We start from the raw sequence: 12,390 nt of genomic DNA on the forward strand, positions 1-12,390 counted from the left end.
AGTAATAATAATCATTCTACCCTAATAGTATTAAAAATGAGAAAATGCTGAATAAGTGACCAACAGCAGCATGAAAACAGAGTAGGAATAATTGGAATTAAAGTAGGAGAAAATGTCAGTTATTTTAAGAGAAGGCAGCAAAGGAGAAATGGGAAACCCAGAAAACAATCAGAGAGAAAGCATAAATTGAGTGTAGAAAGAAATCTCGCATATATAAATAGACAATGTGCCAGATAAAACCAATGATTGTCAAACAGATTTAAAAAATAAAAATCAGTTATACGATATTGATAAGAGACAGACGTGAAATATGAGGATGCAGAAAGATTGAAATTAAAAGCATAGAAAATATGTCTGAGAAATAGTCAACAAATTTAAATGCAGGTTTCATTATGTTGGTATCAGGGAAGAAGCATTACTAGAGACAAAGATGGTTGGCCTATGATGATGAAAGTTTCATTTTACCAAGATGATAGAAAAATCCCGATCTTGTATTTACCTACTAAAATGCTTCAAAAATAAGAAGCAGAATTTGACAAGAACTAATACAGAGAAATGAACAACTAGGAAATTTTAATACACCTCTATCAGAAATTGATAGAACATTCAGACCAGAAATCACTAAAGCTTTAGAAGATTGTACAACACAATAAACTTGATCTAATGGGCTTATAGAATATTGTTCCAATAGTTGGAGAATACACATTAACAAAATTTGATCACATACTGGGCCATTAAGCAAGTTTCAGTAAATATCAAAAACAGTAATTGGGCTGTTGCCTGGCAGCCCAGCAAAGCTGTCTCCACTGAGAGTTTCTGAGGGCATTGTTGTAGAGGTGGGGGCGGTGGGTGTGCCTAGTGACAGCACAGCAGGAATGCACATCTGGATGATGGACATTGGGCAGACCAGACTTGGACACCAAGTCTTTGAGAATGAAAGACTCCTTATAAGGGTGACCTTGGCCTCATTCTTCAAATTGTGATGTGGTGTTTTCATATTCCTTCATCTTTTCTCGGCAATATCTGTGAGGGATAAAATATCTAAGGACAACAAGTAAGGAAAGGTGTTTTCTCCAGCAAGGAATAACAATGAAAGCCTAGAAAAAAGACCTCAGTAAGAGAAAGGTCTAGATTTTGAAAGTGTTCCTCTAGAAGCTATAGAGGTATGCCCTTCTGTGATCATTACAAAGGATAAGTTTGTAGTGAAGGATGAAGACCACATTCTACACTTCTTCCCCAATTCATGATTGAGATTGCCAGACTGATTTGTTCCCAAATGGATCCCAACTGATCCGGGATGTCTCCATCAGGAAACACATTGGGTAGAGATTAAGAATTAGCTGGTATTAGTAAAGGACCATGAAGACTTTCACATCCCTATCTCTCACTTGCCCATCTAATAATTTTCTAAATCTTTCTGCACTTTCAAGCCCAAGGAAAACTGATGAAGGTAATAATGGTTAAGAGTCACGGTTATCATGAATGAATTACGGACTATATTAAGATATAAGACAGTACTTAGAGTTTAAAGAAAAACCCACCTTGTTCTCAACCCAAGAAGAATTTGTGTAGTAGCTAGCCTTCTTGCAGTTGCTCAGGAGAAAACTTGGTTGTAATCGAATAAATTTCAGCTGTCACTCATCAACAAATGTTCTATGATTATGATATTAACTCATGTGAGTAACATATCTCATGTGGTGACAGAGCAACTTAATCTTGCTTATGAATATTATGTAAGAAAATACAATTTAAAACATACTAAATGTTGATATTGTTGCTTGCTTCTTCGTGATCGATCTGCCCCTCATGCTGGTAGCCCCACGATGGCAGAAACTGTGCTGCAGTGGTTACTGCTGGATTTAGCACATTGCTGAGCATATAAGAATGAATTGAAAGGTCAGTGAGGCAGCTTCCTCCTCACTCCCAAAATAGGAACATAAAAGTTTTGTTCACTGATATCAGTGTATTTAAGGTAGAAATCAATAAGAAAACCACTAACAAAAATCATAACTCATCTCATTGGAATTTTAAGGATATTTCAAAATAACTCAAGGATCAGTGAAGAAGAAATTTTAATGAAAATTATAAAACAGAGTTACACAGTAGAGAATACTACATATCAACACGTGTGGATTGCAACTAAAATGATAGGAAGAGTAATATTTATAGGCTTAAATGTGTCAATAGGAAATAAGAAAGGCTAAAAATTAATGAGTTAAGCATCCAACTTAAGAAGATGGAAAAGGGGGAAACAAAACCAAAGAAAAGAGAAGAAAAAAAAATAAAATTAAGACCATGAATTAATAAAATATAAAAGATAAGGGATATGGAGCCAAAGGTTAATGTTTTGAAAAGACTAATAAAATTAACAAACTGTGGTAGTACTGATCAAAAGAAAAAGAGAAGAGGTACAGATAAAGACTATTACTATTACAACTATTACAACAACGCAATTACAGTTTAAGCAGAGATTTACATGGATTAGAAAGTATTTGGGCAACTCTACTACTATATGTGAACTGTATATATTTATTCGTATATGGTATATGTTTATTGTATATTTTATTTATATGGTCGGGTTCTGGTGAGAGTTCTTTTCCTGGTTTGCAGACAGCTGTCTTCTCGCTGTATCCTAACATGACAGAGAGAGAAAGATCATCTTTCTTGTGTCTCTTTTGATAAGGGCACTAATCCCACTCCTGAGGGCTTCACCCTCATGAGCTAATTACTTCTCAAAGGCCCTTCCAACAAATATCATCACCTTGGGGTTAGAACTTCCACTAAGGAATTTTGGAGGGACACATTCAGTCCATAGCACACCAGATCCAGGGAATTTGCTTCAAGAATTTATAATATTAATCTAATCTTATGCAAATTCTTCCAGAAAACAGTAAAAGATAATTTCCATCTTATTCTGTGACTTTAGTATAAACTTGATTCTCCAAAGGAAACTCCTAAGGAAGGCAAATTAATGTCCAGTCTCACTCAAGATCCCCCTGCTGCTCAGGAAAGCCCATTATGTGAGGAAGTAAATAAAAAATGTAGAGTTTAAGCTTTTATGCTTTCTTGGATATGCTTGTTACACTAGTTAGCATTACCCTACCTAACTCAGAAAGAAGTACTAGGTTTAAAAATAGAAAGACTCAACATCCTAAAGATATCGGTAGTCCCCAAAATGATCTACAGATCTGATACATTTCCAGTGGACTTCCAGCAGTGCCCTCCATGAAGCTTGGCAAGCTGATTCTAAAGTTTATATAAACTCACCAAGGGCCAAGAATGGCCAAGACATTTCTGAAGGCAAGCAACAGGAACTCGTATACACTGCTGCTGGTGAAAGGGGTGCTAACATAGTACAACGCCTATGGAAAATAATTTGACTATTATAATAAAGTTGAAGATAGCACATCTTTGACACAGCAATTCTACCCTCTTAGACATGTTCACTAGGTGACATGAAAAATGATGTTAACAGAAGCATTTTTGTGACAGGACACAATTAGGTAATAGACAAATGTCTATCAACAGCATAATGGACAAAAAAAATCATGGCATGTTAATTCAGTGGTGTGTGACACAGCAACGAAAATAAATATACTACAATATGGATTAAATATGATTTTAAGTGAGAAAGGCAGTTAGCCCAAGAATAGATATGATTTATCTAAACTTTTTAAAAATGAGAACTGTACATCATTCAATGATATTAGATATGTGATAAAATTAAAAATGAATGCAAGCCAGTGATAAACACAGAAGTTAGGGTGATGGTGACCTCTTGGCAATGGGCAGGAGGACTCTTTGGGAGGAGCATGTAGGGCTTCTGTATTGGTTCTAGTCTATTAAACTGGTGTCGGGTTAGGCGTGTTTTTATTCTCATCCTTTATGACGTAGCTATATGTCACAGTATTTATATGTATCAAGTATTCATAATTTGAAAAATAAGAGTAATCATTGGCTCCAACCATAGTCTTTTTGCCAGACCATTAATAGCTGTACTTATTAAGTGACAGTTAATATTTTCCCGCCAGTGTGCTTGACGTATGTTGCTTCTTTTTCCTTAAAAATATTCTGCTTCCTCATCAGTTTACCTATAATGGGAAGATTCTCTTTGGAACCTGGTTCACGTCTTACCCCAAGTATCTGGGACCATCCTAGACTTTAATTTTCTCGTCTTTAACATTGAAATAGTAGTGCCTAGCTTACAAAGTTGTCGTGCAGATTATATATATCTTATTGAAACTGATGTTAATGGTTATCTCTTCATGCAGATTTTTTCACCAAGCATGCTGCACATCTGCTACAAAACGATAGGATATAATGCCTCTCCTCAAGGAGCTAGATTTATTCACACACAACTAGACGATGCTGCCGTGAGGGATGTAATTGTGGAACATAAACAGTATGAAAGAACCTCATAGGAGAAAGGATTTGTGTCTCTAAACTCAAGGAAGGCTTGAAAGAGGTTGTGGCATATGAGATGAGCCTCCAATGATTTTTTCAGTTTGATCTCGTGGATGCAAAGCTCCCCTTCATCTTGCCCACTTTCTACTAAACACTAAGTGTTTCAAGTGAGTCACCACACCCCCGTAAACAATGAGTGTTGCTGTGAAAAACTCATCCATCCCATAGCTTAGCCTCCCTCACTCTCACTTCCATCCAAGTGTTGCCCGTTTTAGTGGAGGGATGTTAGTATCACAAGGACGTGAAATCGTCTTTGGTTGTTGGTGGACAGATAAACAGATTCCATTTTACCCTCGTCTAGACTTGGGCAAAGTAAGTGCCCTAAAAATGCCACATGAATATTTTTTCGGAATGTTATGTCTCCATGAATCATCTGGCTTAATGAGACTGGTCATTTTATGTCCATTTTTTATGTGACCAAGACAACCAATATCTGACGAATTTACTGAACTAGAGAGAAACTTCTGGGAAAAGCTAACCCTTCCTGGACACCAGCTCCAGCAAGCCACAGTGCTAATTTTTCTATTTCTGAATGATGCAATCATCGCTGCAAATTTAGGAGCATTTTAAAACCTTATAGTTTATTAAAATCTTTGGAGACTTAATGTTTTTAAGCTTTCAGCATTATGTAAGCTATCTTTAATACTGAGAATTTAATAGAAACAAGGGAAAACCTGTATGCAGCTTCTCCAGAGATTCTTCTTGAAAGCTCAGTTCTGCTAGTAGAATTTTTTAAAAGAGGGGAGGAGGTCTACTTTCTTGTCTTCTAGATTCTTGTCTTCTAGATTTCTTGTCTTCTAGATCATTCTAGCAATGATCCCTTTAAAACGTTAGTTAAGCCATGCCTCCCCCTTCTTTTAATCCTCCGGTGGCCTCTTAGAAAAAAAAAATCTGAAGTTCTTTCTGTGGCTTACCAGACCACTACATAAACTGCCCTCACTTCCTACCTCTCTTCCCCTCACACACTGTGGCCCAGCCACACTGGCCTTCTTGCCCATCCTTGAACTTGCCATGCATGTTCCCAAAGGCTAGCCTTTGGGCTAGCCTGGCAGCCACTGGTAGGATCGCTGTTGCTCAGATATTTACAGAGCTCTCTTTCTTATTTCACTTAGATTTCTGCTCAAATCTGCTCAAATGCTACCTCCTCAGAGGGGCTTTTCCTGATCACTCTATTTAAAGTACAATTCTTGCTGATCTCTGTACCAAACTCTGCCGTATGTTTTTCATAGCATATGTCACTATCTGGCATTATTATTTATGATATTGTGGTTTTATGCTTGTTCTCCTCATTCTCTTGAATGTAAGCTTCAAGAGGAGGGGGACTTGTCTGTATCCTGGTGCTTGGTACATAGTGGTATTCAATAAATATTCATTGAATGAATAAAAGAAAGAACTTACATTTCTGTTGCCTAGAAGAGATAGGGTTAAAAAAAGACTGAGGCTTTGAGGTGATATCCATGGTGGTACAACACAGAAGTAGTGTGAGTTTTTATAGAAAATACACAGAACTTGACATCGGAAGATCTGAGGCCTTCTAGATTAGGCGTATGACTTTGGATAGGTCCAAGTGTCAGCCTCCTCTGACCAAAAGGATTAGACTAAAGTTCAGAAGATCAAAGGAGTTAAAGAAAATAGTAAGTTTTCATAAATCCTAAAATCTTAATATAATTATTACCATCTGTTTGGGACAATATGCAAATATTATAAAAGCAAAACCAGCTATTCAAATTAAACCTTACCACTTTCAGAGCTAGAAATCTCTCCTAAACATCTAATGAACTTCCAGTCATCTTTAAAAGGAAACTTAAATGCAATGAAAAGAATGAGTTGAAAGGCTGTTATAAGATAACAAAATATAATGTTTCCATATATACATGCATAGAAATGCAATTATGAGCATTGCTTTCTTGTCTCTTAAATTTCAGTGTTTATAAAATTAGCTAGGATTTTCATATTGGTTCTTTCTCTAAGGAGTAAGTAGATATGCTAATCTCAGATGGTTACAAATTTTAATTTCGTTGTATCCCCAGCCATCTCTTAGATATAATCTTTGTGAGTCATTCTGTGTGGATAAAAGAAAACAGTAAAAGCCTGCTTCAAATTAGATTGTTTAAATTTCCTTTTTCTAATAAGGAAATCCTTGCTGTTGTGATAAATACTAAAATGCTTTAGTAAGAAGATAAATTTCTAAGAGATTTATTTAAAGTAAAACAAAGATTTTAAGTATTAATATTTGAATAAATAAGTGAGAGCTGAATTTTATAGTTTGCCAACTCATGCTTCTTTAGGTAAGGGTGTATTTTGATACGTTAACCTTATTTATTTAGCTTTTTAGCCAAGATGGTTGCTGTTTTATTGAGACACTCCATGCATAATGCAGCCATTAAAATGTGCATGTTGAAGCCCAGGTATAATGTGTGTGTCTGTTTACTTGAAGGAGGTAGAGGGCGATTTTATTGAAACAATGTCTGTATGTATTGGAGATGAAAAGTGCTAAACAACCCCTGTGGAAGAAAACCAGCTGTTTGGTTTGCAGTGCACGATTTCGGTCGTCTACACTGCCTCGATTCGATGAGCGAGTCTTCCGTTGCTCCAGCCTTCTTTCCGCTCTCTATTTTGTGCACAGAGTTCACTGAATAGAGTCTCAGAAAAGGGGAGGGGCCTATTCTGAAAAGAAAGATGAGGGTAGCGCCAATTCATTACCCTGGGAGAGTTCCCAATCACCAGTCAAGGCAGACCTCAGATGTCACCTCCTAATGACATCTTCCTCAACCATCTTCTCCCTAATGTTCCAGAAGGACATGTTTTTAGGCCCTTTGAGTTTACACTTTGCATAATCTTCTACTATATCCTGTATCACATGATACAGTGTTAATCATGTACGTGTAAGTATTCCCAACACTCTGAGCTTTTCCAGTCAACTTGGTATCTGTGAGCCTAGCACAGAGCCTGGCCTATATTAGGTGCTGACTGTATCTTTTCAGAATAAATAAGTTACTGCAGGTGCTATCCACCACCCGCCTCCCTAAGAAGGACTGAAAGTGCACAGAGTCCAGCCAAAGTTGGGAAGGAATGATCCTGGCTTTTTCTGTGGACTGCCAAAATTTAGAGGGTACAAACATTATGCATATGGTTTTTAAAGACTGTCTAGTATTTTAAGCACCCTTTCTCAACAATAGTCCCTTTCCCAAACTCAATTCTGCCACTGTTTTTCCTTTTAGGATGGAGCTTGAAGTGCACAAGGGTTGATCACTTCCCCCTTCTCCCCTCTTCCCAATGAATCCCACCATTGATTTGAAAATTATTTTTCTGCTTGCCCTGAGCTTCACATTTGGTATTTGGTTCTCCCCTTGCTAAACTATTCCTCTTGTCCTTAAGGGTCCTGGGTGTAGACGTGTGTGCATATGACTTTCTCCAATGTAACTAGATTTACACCTGGCCCTGCAAAAGAATAGATGAGAGGGTCCGTGATGTGTGTGTGTGTGTGTGTGTGTATACTGTGAAGGGAAGGGTGGAGGTGTAGAAAGAAGATTGGAGAAGTTAGAGAGAGACTTAAAGACGAACGTGAGTTTTATGGTCTCTGAAAATTTCCTTGACATTCTTTTCCAGGTTGACTTTGGATTTGCTAAGAAAATAGGATCTGGACAGAAAACATGGACGTTCTGTGGAACTCCAGAGTATGTAGCTCCTGAAGTCATTCTTAACAAAGGACATGACTTCAGTGTGGACTTTTGGTCCCTGGGAATTCTAGTGTATGAGCTCCTAACGGGCAAGTAAGTACCTTCAAGCTGTGTTCAGCCTCTTCTTCAGAGAAGTGCAAAAATAACTTCCTAATGATAAAAAATATATAACTTAAGAGTTTAAAATTTTGGAAATGTTTTTGATTAAGTATGATGCCTTTTCCTTTTTACATTATTTCACATAGCATGCTTGCTAGTTTATAACAGGAGAAAAGATTCAGGAAGGTGTTGGAAAGGACAGAATAGCTGTGGTTTACCTAAAATGGCAAGGCCTGTTATTGCAGATAGCATATTAAGTGTGTGAATATTTTGGTAATCCATCATAAGAAAAAGAAAAGGAATTGAAGTTGTGGGCTATTATTTCCTCCTGTATGTATTTTTTGTAATTGAGAAAATAGCAATCATTAAATCCATTGATCAATTAAACTAAATTTAGTCATGTTCTTCCATCTCCTCAATAAATCATTGACCAGAAAAGCTAAAAGAGGACCAGCCTGGTGGCATAATGGTTAAGTTCACTTGCTCCACTTCAGCGGCCTGGGGTTCATGGGTTCGGATCCTGGGTGTGGACCTACACACCATTCATCAAGCCATGCTTTGGTGGCACCTCACATACAAAATAGAGAAAAATTGGCACAGATGTTAGCTCAGCGACAGTCTTCCTCAAGCAAAAAGAGGAAAATTGGCAACAAATGTTAGCTCAGGGCCAATCTTCCTCACCAAAAAAAAAGAGAGAGAGAGAAAGAAATGCTAAGAGAAAGCAACATTGCTGGATTTAAATTTTAATCCCCTTGTCAACTGCTTTCTAAAGGTGCTAATGAACAGAGACAAGACACAACAGGAGTTTTAGCAGTGGAACTGTCATTCCTGAAGAGATTAAAGGGCTGTATTCATGAATTCAAGATCCCAAATATTCGACACCAGTACACACATGCACAGACACACATATCCACATGTGCACACACATTTGTAGGCTGTATATAACATTACCTCACATTTGTAAAGCTCTTTAGAGTTTACAAAGCACGTACATGTGTATTATCTAGTTTAGAATTTACAAACGTGTGAAAGTTAAAGCAGGAATTTGTATTATTATTTTATGATTTAAATTTTATAGATTAGAAGATTAGAAAACCAGGTCCTAGAGCTATCTGCCTAAGATCAGAAATTTGATCCCAGGTGTTCTGACTCTAAATGTGACACACTTTCCATTTTACACAAGTGCCCTGGATATATATGTTTTTAATAAAATGCATGGACACACACACAGGATTCAGATCAGTTTTCCTTCCAATTTTCTACCTCCATTTCTCACTAACCGATAAACCTTTATAACCAAATATTCTCACTCTTAATTTAAGGGAGGATTTGCATATGGAATGGCCTAAGAAATACTGGAATGAACCCATTGATGGGGTTCAAGTCTCAACACATACTTTACAAGAAGAGAGTTTCATAGAACTTCTTGAATTTTTTACACTACTAATTTCAGTGTTAGGTTACCTGTGGCAACATTTTACTTCCTTGTCCACATACATGGAGCAAGCAGATATGAAAGATTATTTTATATTATCTGTAATCATTTTCAAATATTCATTGCTTAAGATTTTAAGTAAAGAAGAGAAAAATTTCCAGACCGTCATTCAGAGAGAAATGCTTAAGGTCTTGAGACACACGAATTCTAGTTTGAGAATTTGTTTCCTCTTCCCTGAGAAGTTTGTCAGCTGCCTTTCTAAGAGATGCCTGGTGGTTCCTGTGGGTAACTGGGGAATGTATGTCTCAGTCTTCATCAGCTGGAATCAGTTGTTTCAAAGAGTAGGGAAATAAAGTGAGGGAATAAGGAAGAGGGGGAAAAAACCCAATAACTTGGAGTTGCTAAGGTGACCTTGAGCTGTCGGAGAGGGTAAGAAATTGTGTTTGTAAAGGTTTTCAGGGTAGAGCATGAGAAAAGTAAATTTTAAATGATGAGAGTCAGTAGTAAATGAGAAAAGAACTTAAAAAACCCAAAACACAACATGGTTGTAAATATATAAATTTATATAAATATAAATTTGAAAATATAGCAGTGGTTTTTGTTTCCTGCCTCATTTTCTTTACAAGTGAAACCTACATTATTGAGAAGTTGGTGTACTGACCTTGTTTCAAGTTTATTACCAAGAGTGAGAACTCTCAGAATCAAAAGGTCTCGTCTGAAGCATGACCAAGATACAGCAGAGTAATTCATGAAAGTCTTCTTTAATTTTCAAAAATTAAATGAAACAGGGGGCCTGCCCCCTGGCCGAGTGGTTAAGTTCGCGCGCTCCGCTGCAGGCGGTCCAGTGTTTCGGTGGTTCGAATCCTGGGCGGGGACATGGCACTGCTCATCAAACCACGCTGAGGCGGCATCCCACATGCCACAACTAGAAGGACCCACAACGAAGAATATACAACTATGTACCAGGGGGCTTTGGAGAGAAAAAGGAAAAAAATGAAATCTTTAAAAAAAAAATTAAATGAAACAATAGAATAGATTATTAAAAGGTTTTAAAAGCAAAGTGTTCACATTAAAATGTATTCCAAATGCAATGGTCAATTCCCAATGCTTTCTTACTTTCCCGCTCATCTTAGCAACACTTTCTATGACATACTCTCTTCACATGGCTTCTAGGACCTCTCTGTTTCTCAGTCCTTTTCCCACACTGGTGGCCCCTTCTCAGTCTCCATTGTTGGATCTTTCTCATTGTCCCTACCTCTCAGCATTAGGCCACTTCAGTCCTTGACCTCTTTTTCTATCTACTCACTCCTTGGATGATATCCTCGAGTCCCATGGCCATAGTACTGTCTGATGATTCCCCAGAATCATACCTCCGTCCCTAACCTCTTCCCTGAATGACGGACTCATAAATTCAACTGTCTGCTTAGCATCTCTCTTTGGATGTTCAAAACATAACTCTCGAGTCTCTTCTTCATAACCTGCTCTGCACCCCTGCACTTCCACCCCCACTCCCACCCCAGTCTTTCTTCTCTTAGTAAATGATAGCCTCATTCTATAGGTCAAAACACTTTAGCATCATTTTTGAATCCTTTCTTTCTCCCACACACCCCATTAACAAATCCTGTTGGCTTTACCGTCTAAACAGATCTGAAATCCAGCCACATCTCACCACCTTCCCCACTAGTCCAGGACACCAGGCCTTCCTTCCCTGATCACTAGCACCATCACAGTTTATCCACACATTTAAAGAAAGCTTACTCTGCCTGCTGTAAATTAGATCATCGGACTCATAACATATTCCCAGGTCCTTACCATAGCCCACTAGATTATATGATGTTGCCCTTATCTCTGATACCCCTCTCCTGCCTACTCACTCCAGAAACACTGTCCTTCTCAGTGTTCCAGAAACAGCCTATGCCTACTCCTGACTCATGGTCTTTGTACTTGCTGTCGTGGAATCCTTTGCCTATAGAAAACCATGTGGCTCATTTACTCTGTCTCTTCATTCATACCTCTGCTCAATTGTCAACTTATGAGAGAGGCTTTTCCTGTCCACCGTGTCGAAAAAAATCACACCTCTCTGTCACTCTCTGTCTCCTCCTTTATTTTTCTTTTTAGTGATTATCACCACTTGACCAATTATCTGTATGTGTATGTGTGTGTGTAGTTTTGTTAAGTGATGTGAAATTCATGAAATTATTTTCTAGCATATATCTAGATTTGTTATAAAACAACTAACGGGGGGATGGGAAGAAAAAGGGAGAGAAAACAAGGAGAAACTTTGTTGTAAATGTGTCTCAGGCACTGGTCCCAATGTCCTATTTTGGCTTTTCTCTAGCCCGCCCTTTTCTGGGATTGACCAAATGATGACCTACAATTTGATTCTCAAAGGAATTGAGAAAATGGATTTTCCCAGAAAAATAACAAGACGACCTGAAGATTTGATTCGGAGGCTTTGCAGGTGAGAATGACAATTAAAAATTCCTTGTTCTTGGGGAAAGTGTGAAGGCTTCTAATTTCTGTTTCCACACATTTTTAAATTAGATGTATGTTTACTTTTGGTACTGTCCCACGTAGTTAAATTATATTTAAAGAAAGTCATTTGCTGTTTTGCATCTGTGCTGGGAATTTGAGTTTACTTCATGTTATCGAATCACAGTACTTACTTCTAGTTTAGAAGAGATCCAAATTTTTCAGGTTATCTTTAGGGAG

The 12,390-nt window shown here is 37.7% G+C and overlaps 1 protein-coding gene across 2 annotated transcripts in view; it reads left to right on the forward strand.

Moving 5' to 3' along the window:
* The window catches only part of PRKG2 (protein kinase cGMP-dependent 2), a 99,910-nt gene that overhangs the window by 74,602 nt on the left and 12,918 nt on the right, over positions 1 to 12,390 (forward strand). For both annotated transcript variants that reach the window (XM_070612713.1, XM_070612714.1), the window contains 2 exons: positions 8,074 to 8,237; positions 12,017 to 12,139. In XM_070612713.1, the coding sequence (XP_070468814.1) occupies positions 8,074 to 8,237; positions 12,017 to 12,139 (287 nt within the window). The remainder of the gene's footprint in view (positions 1 to 8,073; positions 8,238 to 12,016; positions 12,140 to 12,390) is intronic.

The sequence above is a fragment of the Equus przewalskii genome, chromosome 3 (genome assembly GCF_037783145.1).
Source record: "Equus przewalskii isolate Varuska chromosome 3, EquPr2, whole genome shotgun sequence".
NCBI lineage: Eukaryota > Metazoa > Chordata > Mammalia > Perissodactyla > Equidae > Equus > Equus przewalskii.